General features: G+C 34.0%; 1 protein-coding gene across 2 annotated transcripts; it reads right to left on the bottom strand.

Annotated features, from left to right (window-relative positions):
• Positions 1 to 7,585: 7,585 nt before the first annotated feature.
• On the bottom strand, positions 7,586 to 20,667 carry MRH2 (Armadillo/beta-catenin repeat family protein / kinesin motor family protein). Of its 2 annotated transcripts, none has more exons than XM_018129574.2 (21): positions 20,087 to 20,667; positions 19,201 to 19,301; positions 18,858 to 18,980; positions 18,396 to 18,581; positions 17,041 to 17,262; positions 16,741 to 16,885; positions 16,327 to 16,476; positions 15,874 to 15,962; positions 14,757 to 14,969; positions 14,425 to 14,559; positions 13,199 to 13,378; positions 12,890 to 13,015; positions 11,593 to 11,712; positions 11,276 to 11,404; positions 11,066 to 11,201; positions 10,877 to 10,969; positions 10,517 to 10,642; positions 9,510 to 9,635; positions 8,970 to 9,113; positions 8,757 to 8,885; positions 7,586 to 8,127 (listed from the first exon to the last, which is right to left on the bottom strand). In XM_018129574.2, exons 1-21 carry the CDS (start codon positions 20,313 to 20,315, stop codon positions 7,973 to 7,975), a joined length of 3,057 nt encoding a protein of 1,018 aa, XP_017985063.2. In that variant the 5' UTR covers positions 20,316 to 20,667; the 3' UTR covers positions 7,586 to 7,972. The 2 variants fall into 2 exon arrangements, with proteins under 2 accessions (XP_017985063.2, XP_017985062.2); XM_018129573.2 differs by having other exon boundaries at positions 12,890 to 13,069; positions 20,087 to 20,666.
• Positions 20,668 to 20,970: the final 303 nt, after the last annotated feature.

Here is a 20,970-nt window from a genome sequence, read left to right as displayed (position 1 = left end):
GCTGTTGAATTTTTATTGAATTAGTGGGTTATAGATTGGTCACTGCAGTGGCGGGTTCTGTGGACCAGCCAATTAGAGGGGCACGAAATCCGATTATATTCTTACCTCGGTCGAAAAGGCCCGTAGGGTATCTCTTGGGGTAAAGTTTAGAGTTCACTTCACGCCAAACCACCACGTGAGAGTGAATTCAGCCAACGCCAATGAACGACTGTGCTTTTAAATGTAAAAATGTGTTTTGTTGCGTATATGACTTTTTTAACAACCTTGACGGACTCTATTAGATGCCTCGGCCAAGGTATTCTCGAGAATGAGCTTTGGCACGAGCCAAGTTTTTAAGAGATTCATAAGCCTCGTTGTATATTTTGGATGAAATGTAACTGGCTTAGATGATTTGAAATATGTTTTGATGTTATGAACCATTTTATTATGATCTATTTTAATCGTGTCAAACCCTGCTTTGTAAAATAATTATAATGTCATTCACATGCTCGATAGAATGTTTGTATATTTAAGAAGTTCGAGAAATCGTTAAAAGACGATATTGCCCCTAATGGTACCGTTGAGTCGATTAAGTCTCGAACTAGTTCAAATAGGATTTTTAAGGTGAAATTAAGAGTTTCACAGTTCAGGGATGACTCAAAATGGTAATTCGGAGTTCGAGGATCAATTCGGAGTCAAACCAAAATTTTCACTATTTAGGGGTAAAATCGTAATTTTTCCACTCGCGGATAAAATTTGAGATTTTGAGAGAATTTAGATCACATTTGACAAATTGGAGACTAGTATGAGTATAAGGGATGAAAAATATGTCTATGGGCAATTTTTCAATTTTTGGGGTAAAAATGTAATTTTTCACTTTACAAGGGTAAAAGTGTAATTTTAAAAATTTACTTCACCAAAACTTTGGAAAAGTCTAAAAATTTCATGGAAGACATGGATAAATGAAGAGGATTGAGTGGTAGAAAAAGAAACTCAAAAAGATGGCTAGAAAAAAATAAAATAATAAAATATTTAAAAGGTAAATAAAATAATAATATTTTATTAAGCCTATTAAAAGGCTTGAAAATTTCAGAATTCTTCATTGGGAGGGTCAGCCAAAACCAGCAGGAGAGAGAGAGAAATAAGAACAAACCCTAGAGTGAGAAAATTCAAAGAAAAAGTGTGATTTTTCAAGAAATCAAGTGTTTAATGGTATGATTTTTCAAGCTTAGCTTAAGATTTATCATTTCCATGCATTTCTCCTTATTTTCCATGGTTAAATTATGTGTTTTGATGATGGATTCAAATCTGATTATATGGGTTTAGAGAGAGAAAGTTGTTAGATTAATTTGATTTTGAACTATGTTAGTGTTTAGTGTTAGTTTAGCATGTTTATGAGTAAAATAACAAGAAAAATATTCATTTTCTCCATGAATTTCTCTAGGCCGAATCTAGCCAATGGTGTGTGAGGATGAGGTTGACTTTATTTTAAGAGAATTAGATGGAAAAATGATAAATTATGAGGTTGGAAATTTAATGAGAATTTTTTGTGTAAAAAAATTGAAATTTTTACCCACTAGGGGTAAAGGTGTAATTTGTGGTCCAAACTGATAAATTGGACCACATTCACAGTCATTGAGGTATTGTGGATAAAATTGGATAATTAAAATTGAAATGGATGGAATTGGAGTTGAATTGGAGATTTTAGAAATTTACACCGTGCATAAGCGAGTTAGGTCAGACATCGTGATTAAGCGATTGTCCAAATATTTCACACCCTATCTAGTGCATACGCATGGATAAGAGCCTGAAATAATATATATTGATTTGACACAAATTATTGAATTTTTTGTGTCATGTATTGTGGATAGGTGGTGAGCTATCTGATACAGGTAAAAGACTACATCCGAGGATCGAGAATAGGAGTATATCTACTCCTAGTATAGTGAGTAAACTTACTATCGTCTTAATTATCTAGAGTAGATTTCTTTAATTGTGTGATTTTATGGAAAAATGGTTTAATTGGAAAATTATTGTGTTTTATGGGAAAATGAGATTTTATAAAATAATTTTATAAAATTTTTGAAAATTTAATAATGATTTCAAAAATAGAGTAATTGGAGACTTATACTATGATTGTATTGTTTATCCATGATTTTACATTAAATGGCTTATGATAAATATGGGTATGATTGGTTATTTTTATGATTTAAAGAATATGTGAACTGCTTTGATTTGCCTTGAATGTGTTAAGTGAGTCATGTCATACTATTGTAATTTTATTGGTTGGTGGATTATAAAGTGGGCACTGCAGTGACGGGGGTTCTGTGGGCCAACCTAATTAGAGAGGCACGGTTCTCAATTATTGAGCTTACCTCGATTGGAGAGGCGCGTAGGATAACTCCCAAGGTAGGATTTGAGTACACTTCACGTTAGCCACAACGTGAAACTGGAACTCAGCCAATGCCGAGGAACGGCTGTGTTGTCAGAGGTGAAATGTGTTTGTGTGTGTGACAATAAACAGCCTTGGCGGTCTCAATAAGATGCCTTCGCACGGTATCCCCGAGAATAGATTTTTGGCAAGGGCCAAGTTTTTGAAAAGTACATAAGCCATGTTGAGTAATTGGATGAAATCCAATTATTTATATTGGTTGGGATGAATTATTTTAATTGTTTCCTATTACTCGGCTTTAGATTATTTTGATGATGTCTGTCTACTCACTGAGATTTTATAATCTCACCCCTTCTTCTTATACATTTTTCAAGCTCAGAATAGGTAGTAGACTGTCAATTGCATCGAGAAGCAAATTTCGGAGTTGCATCCTAGAAAGCAAGGTTATAGACTTAAACCTTCTCAGTTATTTAGGAGCCCACGTGTCATTGTAATTTAAATTGCATACTCCAGTTTTCTATATTACAGTATGTATAAATTTATTTTGTTTTTATGTGCAGAAAATTAATTTTTGATGTTTCAAAATATATATATATATATATTGTTTTACATTAAAATAGATTATTTTAATTAATATATTTATTTTATTTTATTATTCAAAAAAAAAGAGAGGAATGGAAAAACTGGTACAAAAGCCTTGCGAGGTCTCGAAAGGCATTCGGGGGAAGAATATCTGTTGAGGCTTCACGGCGGTTGTCACGGGCTCGATAGGAGTTCCGGGTCGTGACAAATCGTCTCCATTTACTCTGCTTTAGATATTTTAGATGATATTTGTTTACTCATTGGGATTATATAATCTCATCACCCTCTTTTCCACCCATTTCAAACTCAGGATAGTTTGTAAATAGCTGATATCGTCGAAGGCTACAGTTGGTTTTACTTTCTCAAAAATCGTAGGTTCACAGCTTTCGTTCACTTTTGTCATTTAGGGGCCCACGTGTCATTGTAAATTAAATTACATACCTTGACTATCTGTATTACAGTATGTATGAATTTATTTCGCTTTTACGCTACAAAAATTTCTTACAGATAACTCTATAAAAATTGTTTTATAAGAAAATGAAATATTTTATTGAATATTTTTATTATATTCAAATAGTCATAATTTCACTTTAAATGAATGTTTTAGACATCTAAACTAATTTTTGATTATGAAATATGTGTTTTGCACTCGCATACTACATTATTAGCTGGTTTCAAAATTTTTGAGAAAACATGACCAAAATACCTCGAGAAACAAAAATTATTTTTTTATTGTTTTGGTTTGGAAATAGCTTATAATCTTTTAAAATATGATATTAGCAACTGTTGCTCGCAAGGGAGGTGAGAAAACTGATATTAAAGCCTTGCGAGGTTTCGGTTGGCATTCCGGGTAATAAATATCATCGGGACATCGCGGCTATTGTCATGGGCTCGAGGAGAGTACCAGGTCGTGACAATAGCTTTCCTAATAAGCTGGCATGTTTTTTTAAAAAAAAAACAAAAGAAGAGAAAGCTCCTAATTGGAGTTTTTTTAACTTTTTTTTTTTAGATTTTACTCTTTAAAAAAAAAAGCTATTTTTTAATAGTTTTTTACGAAATCTTGTTTGGCTCAGCTTTTACTTTTAAGCAGTAGATAAACTAAATATAAGTCAGGCCAAACGGGCATCTAAAGGGATGTTATTGAGTTTTCTGGAATGGTTGGGTGGATGAGATTTTTAGTCATTCCGAACGCCAAAATTGATAGCAAACTCAAAGCTGTCCTTGACATTTCCAAAGCTCCCATCCTAACTCTTTGAAACCAAAAAACCTATATTGATTTCTCCCTACTTATCTTTTTTACATCTAACACCTATTCATGGTATTTTATCAATTGAAAAAAGTATTTTCGATTTTTCATTTCTTTTTTCTTTTAAGTTCTTGAGGGACATTATTTGGTTTTCTGGATGGTTGGGTGGATGAGATTTTCAATCATTCCATGCGCCAAAACCGACAACAAACTCAAAGTTATCCTCGACATTTCCAAAGCTCCCCTCCCAACTGTGCGAAACCAAAAATTGATTTCTACCTACATACCTTCTCTACATCTAACGTCTGTTCATGGTATTTTATCAATTTAAAAGGGTATTTTTGATTTTTCATTTCTTTTCACTTTTAAGTTCTTGAAGGACATTTTGGGTTTTCTGGATGGTTGGGTGGATGAGATTTTCAGTCATTTCGGGCGTTAAAATCGATAGCAAACTCAAAGCTCTCCTCGACATTTCCAATTTCAAAACAAAAACTTTATCTTCGATTTCATCAAAACCCTAAACAACAGACACAAACCACATTTCTTCTCTTTTTCTATTTCTCTTTGTAAATGGGGTTCTTGTGATAAAAAGAGAAAGCGTTAAAAACAAGTAAGAGATGTACCAAAGGCGACAAATAGGAAGATTGAAGCAGTTCCTGAAATGCGACAGGTGGAAGAAAAAAAGAAGAAAATAGGTGCTTTAAGTGAAAATAGGCTAGAGAGAGAAGCTTTGAGCGAGAGTCAGGTAGTTTTGAAAGTGAAAAGTCCCCTCCTTGAATTGTGAAGGCTCTATATATTATGCCAAAAGTAATGGTTACAAGTAAAGGTTTTAATGCACGCAATGAATGATATTATTAAGGAGAGTTTTAATGTTAGTTAATGGTTACTGAGAGTTAATGTCGAGTAACAGTTAGAACCCATTATATGACTGTTGAATTAATTAGATATAATAAGACTAGTTTTAGAAGCTAACAAATAAGAGTTGTACATGAATAGGTACAAGAGAAAAAACTGTACGTGAACAAATACAAGAGAAAAAACTGTATGTGAACAAGTACAAGAGAAAAAACTGTACGTGAACAAGTACAAGAGAAAAAGTTGTACATGAATAGGTAAAAGAGAACAAAATAAAAAAGAGAAATACTTGTACTTCACTAAAAGGTTAAGAGAGACATCTTAACTACCTCCACATTTGAACCACCAAGTCAAACTCTCTGAAATATCGTAAGATGAAAGTAACCCATAAACCTTTCTACTTATTCCAGATTACTTTCATTGTCATTTATGTAAAGTGGTTATTCTTTACAAAGTAGTTATTCTACTTGTATTAGTTGCTCCACATGGACTAATGCTCCACTTATTCTAGTTGTTTCATGTGAAGTAGTCATTTACTTCTTTTAATTGTTTTGCGTGAAATAGTGCTTCACTTGTAATGATATGCTATAACCTAATTCTCTAGATAGTAGGTATTAACCAAAATCAAGTATCTACACTCTCTTTTTCTTCTTCTTTCTTTGTCTCTTTGTTTTTCTACTTCTTTCTTCTTCTTTTTTTTCTCTCTTTATAATTTTTTCCTTTCTCTTTCATTCTTTCATTCTTCTCTTCGATTGTAGTGGCTTATGGGTTTTCGACTCATCTGTTTGAATGCTTCCAAAATTGTCCATACGCTGAAGTCATGGAATTTTATTTTTTAAAAGGCCCTGGAAATCATGGAATTGAAAAGGTATCCTAAGTTTCTTTATCATCTTCCTGCAATTTTTCAATAACCAAATAGGGCATTAATAGCATTAATATTTGTTTATTCCTGAAATTCTCAATTTTTTCTCACAGCCTTTTATTTTTTGCATCAGGAATTGAAGTAAAGCCTGAAAAACCGCACCCTTATCATTTTGACAATGTGCGGGGAAAGCTTCACATTACTCAGGTACATTCTCCTAATTTAGAAATTGGATGTTAAAAAAAAAAAATTTTGATTTGATTTTTTGAATTTTGGTCTATGTTGGAATTTTAATTTTTTTTTTTAAATAATTAATATAGTGGTAATGTTGATTGTAGTCTAAATGCTTTTATGAGTTGCTCTGAGGTTGTAACCATTCTTTAGTGGAGTGATTGTCTATACGGAATGGAATGAAGTTGATCCATTTACTTAGCATATATTGGCCTATGGTTTGTTAGAGTTAAGGCTTAGTTCTCTGAATTGCATGGTTGCTGGGATTGCATGTGTTTTGTTGGTTCTACATTTTTTATCTTGGGGTTGAGTACTTCGCTTACAGTTTGCTGGTTATTTTTTTCGCTCATTTTGTGCTTTGATTTCTTCTTTTCTTTGCTGGATACAGCTTTTTATATTTATTTATGTTTCTAAATTGTAAACTATTGGGGTTGACACTGGCATATCTATTTCTATTTGAATTTTTAGATGATTTGTCGACAAGTTCATTGTATGTTTTAACACAATATTGTGTATTTACTGTTTTTTTTTTCTCACAAAATATTGTTAATATCACTAACAACATTTATCTATACATTGTTGTTAATAATTACTTTATTTCTCAATTCATAGATGAAATATATTATCAAATTATTTAACTATTTAAAATAATTTTCAAACTATACGTGTCAAACAGGAACCCTAGCATAGAGCGGGTGAGTGACTAGTTATATAAAAAGAAAAAAAAAATTCATGGTCAATTAGCATCTTTCACACTTGTTGTAGATTGAAATGATAATGTCTCTAGTGAAAAAAAAAATTTCATTCATTTAATTTCACTAAGTCAAAAAGTCAAAGCAGCATCCTTGTATGCAAAAGATACAATAACTTAACTGTTAAAATTACATTTGTGTCTTGACATATTTATGTTAACATTAAAATTTATTTGACTTAAGATAATAAAATAAAAATTATTTAGATATAATAAAAAATCATGTTTATCCGAATACAACAAAAGAATAGACACTTATTCAAGAAAATGAGAGTATAAATCCTTCTATAATAAAATGAAAAAAATTGTATAAATAAATATTTATTATTATATTTATCTCCATTGGACGAAATGATATATCAATACTATACTCTGAATAAATATCATTATCTGCTTAAAACATTGCAGTCATATATAATTTTTTGCACTTGGTTCGAATTCTTTTGAAGTTTCAACTACTTGTGTGGGTTTTAAGTCTATGACAGCATTCAATCACTTTGAAGTTTGTAGCAAAGATGGGGATGTTCAGTTTCCTATGGCTATGGAAGCTCAACTAACGAGTCATACAAAGAGGCTGACAGCTGAAGATGAACTTCAAGAAGTTGATGATATGGAACATGAAGTACATAAGGAACTGAAACTAGAATCTGGAACTGAAGATGAGCATAAGAGGTAGGAGATAGATCATTGCTGGCCAAATGGATTGGATTTCAGTGAATTTTCTATTGGATTTTGAAGCACCTACACGCTCATAATGAAAGCCATACAAGTTTACCACATAAACGTTTCACAATATCAAAAGAAATTGATCAATTATATGCCATCAAACGCTCAGTGTCTATCCTAGTTTGTGAATACGCTCCTTTCCACCACTTCAAAGCCCATCCCTTCACAACAAGCTGCCTTCTTATAAATGGAATGGGGAAGAAAATTTGTGGTGTCACATTAACCCATCTGCCTGTTAGTTGTGTGCTGATGTACGACGTGTAATTTTGTGCAGGAATTGACTAAAAGCTACTATGCACTAATTACATTACAGATACAAAGGAATTGCAAGGCTTCACACTGTACATCTTACTGCCATCCCGAACGCGTATCACCCTGAAACATTGTGTTTGATTTCAGCATCTTCTTTGCCAAATCGCGGATATCATCTCTGCTGGATTCCATTGATATCCTTTGAAGCTCTTGTAATCCTCCACTTGATGTAAAATCCTTGGCATTGTCCTCTGCAAGAGGCATCAGATTAAGTTGTATTAAAAGTTAACTGATGATAATTGTCAACAATGAAAAAATTGGCCAAACATGGAGTTTATAATCCATGAATTAAGATGACTACCACCAGCATAATGATGGATGCAGTTGGATTTTAGTAACTTTTACAATTATATATGCTCTTTACTAGATCTCCTATTTGGTGGTTTCATCTTAGATATGTAACAAAAACCCGCATTCCACAAATGCATGCACAGAAAGGAAAAGAAAAGGTATGCCCGAAGTCCCAAAAAGAAGAGAACTGCGATGTTTAACTACACCCAATCTGGATCATAGATTAGAGCTTCATCCTAAAAATTAGATGAACACCTATAGTTTATACTGCCTGCCATTTTCACTAAGTATGCGAAGCCAAATCTCCCGTAGATGACCGATGTTTAAATTTTGACAAATTTTCATTGAATAATAATGTTAAAATCTTGTATATGTTCTAACAAGCTCCTATCTTATCTAGTTAATTCTTGAAAAAATGGCCGTAATTTCCAAAATTTTTGCAAAAACAGCATCATTGCGAAATCTGTAAAGTATATCAGTATCAAAATGTTGCCATGTATAGAATTCTCAACCCTAGAACTTTGCTTACCGTTTTGTGCTAAATGACAAAGGGCCAGCTCAACGTGACGTCTGGTTGAAGCTGATGCAGTATTACAGTTGGCAATCAACCATTCAAGTCCACCATCTTCCATTAGAAGTGAACGGCCTTTGCGATGTCCTGCAGCAACGAAGGTCATTAGAATTATGAAGAGAGAAGATGACCTACATAAAATTTCAACTTCATACAAGGACATGGATGAACCTTGAATAATTGCTCGGGATTCGCATTTAGCAAAATTAGCCATTCCTCTAGCAACCTGTGCAACCACATCACTGTTCCCTGATCTAACCATTCCTAACAATGCCTTGATGCCTCCATCTTCTTTTAGCATTGAGTGTAATTTTTCTGTTGAACAATAAAAACATCCATGTTGAACATAAATCCCACTGAAATTAACTTCCCTTGTCAATAAGATCTGTTTTCTTAATTTGGATATCAGGCATACTGTGAACATAAGTCACGAAGCAGCCACTAATAATTAAAAAAATAAAAGCATTTGAGGATCTCAGCAGTTGGATTCCACACTTGAAGTAACTACAATTTGAACAAATGGATCCTAACCCAGGTGATACCCACCAACCAGTTCAAGCCTTGGCTCAAGGAAAAGGTCAAACATTCAAGCCTTTGTAACAGCTAGATACACTAACTCACCAACAATCTCTATAGCCAATCCCACCCCCCACCCTCTCCACCCAAGAGAAAATCTCCCACCAGTGCACCAGAAAAAGGAGAAAGACATACCATTTCCACATAAATTGGCAAGTGCACCAGCTACCATTCTGAGAGTTTGTGGATCATCTGTTTTGGAAGCTGTCTTTGCTAGTAACTGAGCACCTCCTCTGCTCATTATTAGGCCTTGATTCAACTCTGAGAATGATTTGAAAAGAAATTAATGTAGTGAGTCTCTGATACATTATAGAGGAGTGAAACGTAATTAGTGATTAAATACAAATATTAAAAATGTTATATAATTTCCATTTCAAATAAGCAGTTAAAAATATTTCAACATGGAGACGATGAATCAATGAGATAATGATTCGAATTTCATCTCAGCAATTCTCAATGTGGAGTGATAAACTATATTCATTTGCATATTCCAATCTGGTATACTAATTTGCCTAGATCCCACCTTCGAATTATATTCAGATATACCAATCATTGGAAATCCATGTCAAAGGAAGTTAATTCCATCTTCTAAAAATAAAATTTTCTACCCAGCCCTTATCTAAATTAATCTCATAATGGGAGCTCACGTCAATCACAAATCATAAATCCAGATTCAAACACAGACAATTGTGGGCTAGTATTTCAGGACAGTTCCCACCCACATGCAACTTACTGATTTAAATGCCAATTTTTACCTACCAACTCAAAATTTTTATCATCCATAAAGGAATCAGGATATACCAGATTCTCCTGAGATTTTATTATAAAGATATTTCCAGGAATGACAGTGGTGATGCTCAGTGCACAACTTGAGAGTGAAATATGTTGCTGACATAACTCCAATATCACGAGCCATTAGCAAGACAAGTAATCGTGAAATTGAACAGCTTTGCATGGACTAGATATGTATGTGTGATAATTCTTCATATGATAATGTGTGTTGCCATTTATAAACATTAAAAAATTGATATATAGAATCTTTTAAAAATGTAAAAGGAAAAAAGATTGAATCCATCAATGATATGCATTAGCCAGATTCAGTGTGCATAAAATGCTAAGGGAAGATTGACAGTCAGAATTACCATTCATTGCCAAATTGGCAATGGCCCCGGAAGCCACTCTAAGTATAGTAGCATTTTGAGATGATTTCAACATCGTAAGCAGAGCATCTAAACCACCTTCCTCTACAATCTTCTCCTGGTTAATATCTGCAGAAATTAAAACGTTAAGCGATACCAATTGTTCAACCAGAGTGAGGTGATACACACTTTCAAAGCACAGGAGGAACAAAAAAGCAAGAACCAATGGAAAAAGGGACAGGGAAATAGCTGTGCAGTAAAATCAATCCAAAAACACAAAATTCCTTCATAAGATTGTCCAAACAGGGGGAAAAGAATGAGACAATTTATTTAAATCCAATCTAAAGGCATATTGTACTCCACCTTCAGCAGCAAGATTGGCTATCACTTTAACAGCATGGATTTGCACGTCTGACTCTTCAGAAGTTAACAATTGTATTATCTTTTGAAGACCAACTAAATTTAAAAACCATAAACATGTAAGTCAAGATTGTTCATCAGTTAAGAGATATATTTTGATAATATATGGTTTTATTACAGCAGAAGTCATGCCTTCTTCACAAATCTTTGCTATTGTAGCCCTCTGAGCAGATTGTGTCTCCCTTAATGGCCCTGACTTATTGAGACTTGCTGAGGTCCCAAATACTGAAACCCCTCTGATATTTTCCTTCATATATGATCTTTTATCCTGTGAAACTTGATAGTATAAGACCATAAAGCAATAAGAATAAATGTGAAGTGGAAAATGTACAAACAACTTACCTCAAAATCTTTATCACCTTCAGGTGCACTTTTTTGAAGCTTTACCAGCTCATGTTCAATTGTCTTCCTCCGCTTCTCTTCTGCTGACAGTTTTTCTCGCACAACATAAAGCTCTTCACTAATTGTTTCCTAAACAATACCAATTTTTTTGGAAAGAAAAGCATTAAGGGTAAACTTCAGGTTGCAACCAACATAGGCAGTTCCTTTAGTTCGGAACTTTTGGAAGCCTGTAGTCCAAACAAACTTGATCTAAAAGTTATGCATGCATGCATGTGCATACATACACATGCATGCACATGCGTGCAGACCAATCATACCTTCTCCTGAATCTGATCTTTAAACTCTGCTTTCAGGGCTTGCAGTTCATTCACAGTAGATTCATGAAGCTGATACATTTCTTGTAACTTCAATCTCAGCTCACTGATTTCTTCCTGCTCCTGGATTTAACAACAAAATAACAGAAGAGGGCATAAAAGAGTTCAGAGAGTATCTTCTATCAAAGCCAATAAACTATCTGCAGCAGAATAATGGAAGGAACAAGGCATTTCAGGAATGTTTAACTGCTCAAAAAGACTAGACTGCTATTAATAATACATATATGCAACAAAGACAACAAGTTAAATTCGTGCACTTAACGGTAGCATGAAGTCTCTGACTCTCTCACAGGACTAAAAGTAAATTGATATGTGAATCTATGTTGTCTAAAATACACAACCACAACTGGGGTTTCTGGTAAAGTAATAGCTCGCCAAACTGGTAACATATACAATATTTGGCAGTGTAGCTCTTTTATCCTGGCATCCTGTGTTTTTAACCATGAATTACATCCTATTGATTAAAGAAAAGTTTCAACTCTAGACATGGGGCCTCTAACTGAAGAGTGTTCTAAAGTGGTGTTGATAAATAAAACACACCACACAGATTGAAGATTTCAGAATGGGAGCAAATGAACAATAACACTACTAGCAAGTCTTCTTTGAAATTTCATACATTTAGAAACAGAGATACGTATAAACTATATATATCCAAAACTTAAGATGCCTCCGTTTTCCCAAATATATTTGTAACAAGTCTGGAGACATCAGTTTCATCAGGAATTACACAACTTATGCAGCCATTTGCATGTTACAAGGCACTAGGATTGACCCTGCCTCATTATTAGGAAGTTGTAAAATTATTTGCTAGAAGATATTTGGGAAATGACTCAGTTCCATGGAAAGTCAAGAGGATATCCTCTGCACTAGTCCCTATTCAACAAACATGCTCCCAAATTTTTCTGTAAGTCTGAATGAAGATGAAGCAATCATGCCCATAAATCCTTCTTGTAACAATTTTTACCAAGATAAAAGTTATCAATGTACCATCAATCCAAAACTCAACTCTCCAGCTCCTATCAAAAGCACTGTGGACTTCTTCAATTTTTATGGAACATCAGATTGACTAAAATAATTGTTAAGAAAACAGAATGACCATAAAATAAAACAAAACATAACCAGGACCAGGAAGGGAAGAATAAAAAGAATTTTTGTTATAGCAATTAGCAGTAAGGAGCTGCCAAAGGAAGAAAGATCATTTCAAATTTCACTTATCCAAACTTTGTGGGAGAAACTTAACCTGCATTGAGTTTTGATAATCTCTTAGAAGCTTGTTTGCCAAATCCAGTTGGTCTTGTACACCTTCAAACCTGGTGTGCTCATCTTCTACTTGCTTAGTTAACTCCCTTATTTTCTTCTCATACATCTGAGTAGTGTCAGCAAGAGCCTTCAGATAATTAGAATTCTCCATCTCATGTTGCTACTAGCAATAAGAATATATAATTAGGTTTTACATATAATCTTAAAAATAAAACAAGGAATCAGTGAAAAAAAATAACTAGCACAAAGTAGAGGTGATGCAAACATAATCAGTAGACAAACTACTAACCTTAATTAATTTTTGATGGTCACCTGATAGCTTTTTCATTGCATCGAACTGTTCTTCAGCACTTTCAGACTGGGCACGCTCAACTTCTAGCTGCTTGATCAACTCAGCTATTTTGTTCTCATATATCTGAGTGGTATCAGCCAATACTTTCTGATATGTAGAATTCTCAAGCTGGTGTTGCTACTAACAATCAAAAGAACAGCATAAATACTAATGTCCATGTAGGTCTTATTCTTACTCTTGGAGAGGGACAATGTGGGGAAAAAAAAAAGGGGGGGGGGGTGGTATATTGACTGCATAGTTACATACAGGACCTTTATAGTTTAAGTTTAAACTAATAAAAAAGAATAATATTCTATAATTAAAATAGTGTTGCTTTTGTGAGTACATGTTGCTTAATTGTGCATTTTGCATCCTTAGAATTAATATAGAATAAAAGTTTTTATCCATTCAAAAGTTTTGAGCATCATGAAGACTACAGCCCTGTAAGGTTCAAGCCATTGCATAAAGTACTAACTTTAACAGCAGCCTCCTTAAGGTTTGGCATCCGATTTCAGAGTCATAAGCATAAATTCAGGTGCCATTTTCTACGCTCATGATCTATGTTCACAACATGACAAACTCAAATATATCTATAGTCCAAATGGAATAGAGTTTAACCTTCCCATGGCACAACCCCCTTAGTTTGGTCATTTTGATAACCTAGACCTTGCTATTTTTAAGAACACTAAGACAATGTCTTTTCCTGTATTCTTTTAATCTTTCTCCACAAAGCATTTGATTTTAAATCAAAGAGATGCCATGAAACCTAAGTTGCAAGATTTTAAATTTTAAAGTTCAACATATGCACAAAAGGTTCCTACAATTTATTAAAGTTCCGTAAGACAAATTAAAGGTCAAATCAGAAAACTGATGAATTAGAAAACATGGGGCAAAATTTTATTACATACATACATGTGAGAAAGTATAATCATGATTCATTCGTAAATCAAAAGTTGTTTGCATCCACCACTAATCAAGATTCTACGTACAAAGTTGAAGTAAGGCTACTCTTAAAGACCAAAATATTATGAAAAAGGCTTTTATAGAATAACAGATCCACTGGAATCCTATCAACAACAAAATTCTTAGTTTATTAACCAAACATTGCAAAGAGTTGCTTGGATCATATAACCTATAAATAAGTAGAAAAACAGCCACAGAAAATTTTGATCAAAGAAAGCTACCTTGCTTTGCTCTGAATTTATTTCTAACTCTGCAACTTTATCTTGCATCAAAGAGTTATGATCTTTCTGACAGTTTAATTGAGCTAAAATGTCTTCCATATCCAATTCCAAGCGAGCATTTTCCTTCTCTAAAAACTGCAGAACAATATAAGATATTGAAAATTAAAAAAAAAGAAAAGTGATACCAATATTTGGATGCAAACCAGATTCAAAAATACTGGATAATAGTGTGATTTTAGAAGAAAAATGTTAGAAAAATACTGGGAAATGAATTCTGGAACCAGTATTAACTATAATTAAAGAAGAAGAAAAAGCAGGAGAAAAAACACTACCTCAGACCTTGTGACTAGATTCTTTCTCGTCTCATAAAAGGAATCTTGACATTCCCGCAGTTGTTTTTCCAAGTCATATTTGTCCCTCTCCCTCAACTTATGTTGCCTATCAATTTCTGCAGTGAGATGGTCTACTTGAGTCTCAAGCTTCCGGCATAAACTTTCATAATCAAACTCTTCTTTAAGCTTTACCATATTTACAATTTTCATTGCCTGAAAAAACAGGTCATTAGGCTGCCTCATCATTAAAAAGATAACATAATATAAAACAAGTGCAGTCTTTTCATCAACATTTATGGTACAAACATTTAGCTATAAAGCAGGACAGATACACAAAGATACATAAATTCAGGCACATGTATGCATCCAAACATGGATGCACATATGTACATGCATACTTATTAAATAGCAATGTTGGCCATTTCTAAAATAAAGAATCCCACCTCAGCTTTCATACATCCTAGCTTTTTATTTTCCTAAGGTTTACTCATGCCGAATAAGCTTTGGTTGGCTCCAAAAAAGTAGGGAACTGATACCTACCCAACAACAGAGTAGCCGAAAAGCTCAATTTTTTTTGCTTTTAGAATATTTCCACACTTAATTAGCTACTATATGGGATTTTTCTCTCTGAAATCCTGCCATAGTTAATGAACATTCTTCTTAGTCAGCTCACGGGGAGCAGGTAAAACCCTTGGAAGCTATATCCTTCTACAATTCAGTTAATGCATGACAATGACATATTCTAACTGTGATTAAGACCTAGTGCAACAACTTCCTCCAACTACAACAAGTTTATACCAGTTCTGTTGTATAAATCAATGCAGTGCTGCCTCCAATTTAAATTTAAAAGAAGGAAACAATATCCAGCAAAGCAAGCCTGCTCCAATTATTTACATGCTAAGTGGAAATCAGCAAAACCAGGAAAATTCTAAGATTGAAAGATTCAGAATTTATATCACAAATATCAAAGTATAAGGAAGATCAAAATGCCATGGCAAAATAAGAAAAGAAAGAGGAAGGGAGAGAGGTTTGTCAAGAATTAAACAGATAATATTGCATGCATTTGACAGGAGAATTCCTCAACTTTTATATTGCAATATTTTTCAATGAAACTCACCCTCTGCCCAAACATTATTGTGCTAGTGGTCTCTGCATGATGTCGTGAAGATGGCCCAATTGTTATTATAAGTGAAGTCCTTGCAGAGCCTATGCATTTGCAGATGAATCTTATAAGAATATTAGAACATAAATCCAACAAGCATATTTGAATAAAATGACTAATACTGCATACAGATTGTGCTTAGTTAACCTAAATGTAAGTGTCCTTTTGTTGTGCATATCAAAAGAAGTAAATTAGAATCCAGAGGAACATATGAAGGTATAAAAATAATATTCATATAAATATTATTGTAACCATTAAAATACTATAGAAAACCACAGAAACAGAGATATTAGCGTGACAGATGATAGACATCATTGATAAAGTGTCCTAGTCCAAAAACTCCATGTTTTGACGTAAGTAGTACGAGGAACAAAAAGACAGACCATAAGTAAAGAGTTCCAAACTAACCTCCAAAAGAATCACGAAGCAATCTCGTAAGTTTAGAATCCCTCGTAGGTATATGCGGACAGTTCTCAGCCAATGCATTTATGCATTTTCCCAGGGAAGTGAGAGAGAGATTAATAAACTTAGCCTCTTCAAGCAAGAGGCCTTCACTGCCTACAAGATGAGTAAATAGTTATGCAAGTTTTTGAAGGATGATTTTGATAAAATAATGCTCATACTTTCAGTTGTTCAACACTCCAAGAAACCAGAGATTTTCGAAACCAGTTATATAAAACTTTTAGTCTTCTAAGAAAACATACACAGATAGAGTACAAGACACTGTATTAAAAAAAAAAAAACCAAAAAAGTTAATGGCAAGATGGGTTTGAAGCATGCATTTAATCAACAAATTATAAATATCAACCATAAATAACATACCAGATTTGTCTAATCTTTCAGACCCTGCAAGATCCACTATCAGCAACTTGCTTTTCCTAACCACAGGTAAATTGCTTTTTGTTTTCTTCTCTTGAGAGCTAATATCAACTTCCACTTTTTCAGGGACAGACCTCCGGATATAAACCTACCATATAAATGAATTCAGGCTCCTGTCTATACTTTTTCTTAGTCTATTTTTTCTCTCTTTTGGTTATTCACATTAAACATTGTAAAACTAGCCACTGCAAAATTAAAGGCAAGCATTAATCAAGAGAGTCTGAACTTCTGATGCACACCTACCATTAGAATTGCATGGCTACGTGAAGATTCTGTATTTAGCTTTGTATTAGCTGCATGACGATTAGCCTCACCAATTTGCAGTAGCTCTAGAAAATGATCTAGATCACGAACCTTCACTGTAACAGCACCAGGCAATGACACTTCCCCAGTCTTGGGATCCTCATTAATAGGGATATTTGTCTTTTCTGGTGCAAGCAAATCTTGTATAGATTCCATATACAACTGGATTAAAAAGATTAAAAATATTTAATCAAAAAGAGTGATCATTCATCTGAAAAATTAAATCAGTATAACTGGAGTGAACACATGAAATAATAGTTCAAAAGTTGGTCACCCATGAAAAAACTAACAACTAATCGCTGCATGAACAATCTGGTAAAATATACGGTCTCGAGTTAACATTTGGTTTGGTTATAAGAATTATGGAAGTATGCATATCCATGTTTGACTACTAAATCAAAATGAGTGTCTGCGTGTGTGTCTCCATGATTGACTACTAAATGATAAGTGGAAACTAAAGGACTAATACAGATATTAGCTTTTGGTGCAAATGGCATTCATCTGCAGTGTCATCCTCTCATATTCCAGAAGAGAAGCATATTTTTCCACAAGCTTTGGCAGCATGCCCAACATAAAGGTGTATCAGTTATGGTAGGGTCCTTCATCACATTAGTTTTCGAATTTCCAAGTTTTTCTGTGAGATTACTTGCTATAAACTTCACAAACTTTTTAATGCATTGTGAATTGTTTTCTAATGTAGATACCAATCAACCTGCACACTCAACGCACCAACTACATGCTGTTTGCGTCAACACAGGGCACTTGAATATATTGTCTTCAGTTGATGTAGAGATATTTTAGACAATGCCGACAGAAATTGACTTGGTGATTAATTGAAAGGTTCTTAGCATTTGCGTTTAAGAGCCAAATGGGTTCAAACTTTCTCTTTTCACCAGCTTAGTAAGCCATTTTTATTCACATTTAGGGCTTTGATTTTGCAGCCTGGTAGCTGAGCAGGGTTCTGCCTTCTCTTAATTAGCGTTGCTTGCTACTTCTTTGCTATTGACAAATCTCAGTAGACCAGATCATGTTTCTCTCTATATCACTAGTATTAGTTTGTTTTCCTTCTGCATAATTTCAATCTGGCTAAAATTCAACTCAACCTCAAAACAACAAAACCATACTATGCCTATCAGGGAGATAAAGCATCGACAGATAAATTGAACTCAAACTAATACACAGCTATATATTAAGGAAGAAACACACCTCAACAGTAAATTTAATCTAGAACCACGAGAAAAATGCCTATAAGCAAATAAACCCCAAGTCACAAAAGAATGCAATCTGAATATTACCTGCAAATACGAGACTTCCACAGTGTCAGAAGCAATGGTTATGTTGGCCATTATGTCTTCTAGAGCTCTAACCATAATACCGCGTTCAGATGCATCATCTTTACCAAGTCTGCCAAGTGTAAAAGTTTTTCCAGTGCCTGTTTGACCATAAGCCATAACTGTCCCATTATAACCACCCAATACACTCTGCAAAAACATGTCAAAATGAACCAGAAAGATTAAATATCAAATCACACTTAAAATCAAACAATCTCAGAAGGAGGTGGAATTGATGACTTCAAAAAAACCAATAATAAACCGTAAATGCATGCATATACATACATAATTAAAAAGATTAACTATTATGTCACATGCATGGAGCATTCAAGAATGAACATGCAATCGCTATCAGCCAACAGCACTGGTATCAAATTAAATCTGCAAGTTAGAAAGAACACCACCACTTAATCATTTCTCACTCACCTCGACTACAGGTTTTGCTACCACTTCATAAACACGCTTTTGAGAGGCAGTTTCTGTCAAGACTTCGTCAAATTTGTAAGATTCAGAACTCCAGTTGTTTTTTCGCAACTTTAACCGCTTCAGCTACATTGACCAAAAAAAAAAAAGATCAATATAACCTTCTGATAGATGCCCAACATTGGAAGTCTAGAATATATGCATACACAATAACTGTAGAAGAATAGGACCCAACTTAATGACATTAAAATCATGAAACCATGCTATGAACCAGAAGTAAACAAGCTTTGATTTAAAACACCAAGAAAAAAGCCTTAGGAATTTGTTAACAAAACCTATAAATTACCTCTGGCTGCAATTCAACACAGTCAGCAAAATCAGCATCTGAAAGCAGATCCTCAGCATTTCTTGGCCGAAGCCTGACAGCAACTCTCACCCTTCCAGGATCTGTGAACCAATTTCAGAATCAAGGACATTTCAAAAAGATACTTTAATCATATGAAAATTAGTAATCAGAAAAGGTAGCAGGTTTCTCTTCTTCAAAAAAGCAAGGACAAAACTTCCTCTCTCCTTAAAATTAAACAAAATTCCTAACAGCTAGCAAAATCGTTAAGTCGAAGACAAATGTTTTTTTTTTTTTTTTGAAAGGCAAATGTTAATAGTCCAATTTCACATTTTAGCCATGATACCACTCGAAAACATCCAAGTTCACTCCCAAAGTTCACGGTTTTAGCCTGGTTTGATTCCATCGTTTGTTTATTCCCAAAGTACAAAAAATTTCCCACATTTTCAGATACCCAACTAAGCTCTCATTTCCTTTTTTTTTTTTTTCCCTTTTGGAACATATGAAGAAGGTTAAGAGGGAAGGGAAAATTCAAACCTTATACAGTAGCCTAACCGCTAAGCCAGGCAGAGTTATTACAACTAAAATTTGATAAAAAATAATAATGGAAAAAAGAAACAGCCCAAGTATTTTTTGCCCCTGCTTTCTGATTGGCAATGAAACAAGGCTTAAAGAGAAAATTTGAGATCAAACAAGCATAACAGCAACAAATTAACAAATGGTCGTTATTATCCTTCCATAAAAGTCAAAATGAAACTCAATATTAAACTCTTTTAAAGCAAGCCAAAACAAACCTTCATTCAGAAGCAGTAAAATGACACACAAAAAAAACTGAAACTTCATATACAAAAACTAAGAATAAAAAGAAAGAGAAAGAGGGGGAAGAAACCATTGTCATCTTCGAAGTCCCTAGAGTGAGAACGAGAAGTTGGAGTAACTGAACGTCTGGAAGAAGCAGAAGGAGGCTTAGCCTCCTTTGAACGAAGAAGAGACTGTTGCCCATTATTTAAACTTCTCGTTAATAAATTCCCAGCATGGCTTAGACCTTGTGGCTGTTGGGTACTTCTTTGCCTTTCAGCCCTTTGTGCTGGTCTCAAACCAGAACTTGTTGTAGCCATTGTCTGAGTGCAAAAAGGAAGAAGAAAGTCCCAAACTGGGTTTGGCTAAAAAAAAGTTGGTTTTTAAAGAAAATGAGCAAATGGGTACTTGGAAAGAACAAAACAAAACCCAAGAAAAACAAGAAGAGATGGTTTTCTCTTTCTTTCTTTTTTCGGGATAAGTCCTTGTTAGGGAAGCAGTTGAGGCCGGCACGATAGAAGAGAAAGAAATAAAAGAAAAGAAAGGAAAACGGGGGTTCCCGCGTTGATGGGTTGAGTTAAGGAAGTGGGTAGTTTGTTCTGTTGGTTGTGACAATGTCTATGGAATAGGGGCCGGCAGCAGCACAGCAGATTCATACGGCTTTAACGAAAATCTTCTCTCTTTCAAAAGGAGTGTGTGGGTGCGTCACCATTGTTGTTTCCTTTTGAATTTCAAAAAGTTTTCTTTTCGAGACTTGATTGCCACCTTTTTGCGCCTAAACAATAAAAAGAAATTAGCCTTTTTTATTGTTTTTTTTTCTTTTTTAATTTAACCAATTAGCATAGAGTAGTTAGTAGTAGCAATATATTTTACAATCCCAAAAAAGGAATAATTTTACCTTTTTTTTATTGAAAATTGAGTACATTTTTATCAAAATAAAGTTTAATTCTAACAGAAAAAAAAAGGAATTAAATT

Source organism: Theobroma cacao, chromosome 10 (genome assembly GCF_053813885.1).
Source record: "Theobroma cacao isolate CCN51 chromosome 10, ASM5381388v1, whole genome shotgun sequence".
NCBI lineage: Eukaryota > Viridiplantae > Streptophyta > Magnoliopsida > Malvales > Malvaceae > Theobroma > Theobroma cacao.
The sequence above is the reverse complement of the archived record's forward strand: the minus strand, read 5'-3'. Positions and strand labels throughout refer to the sequence as shown.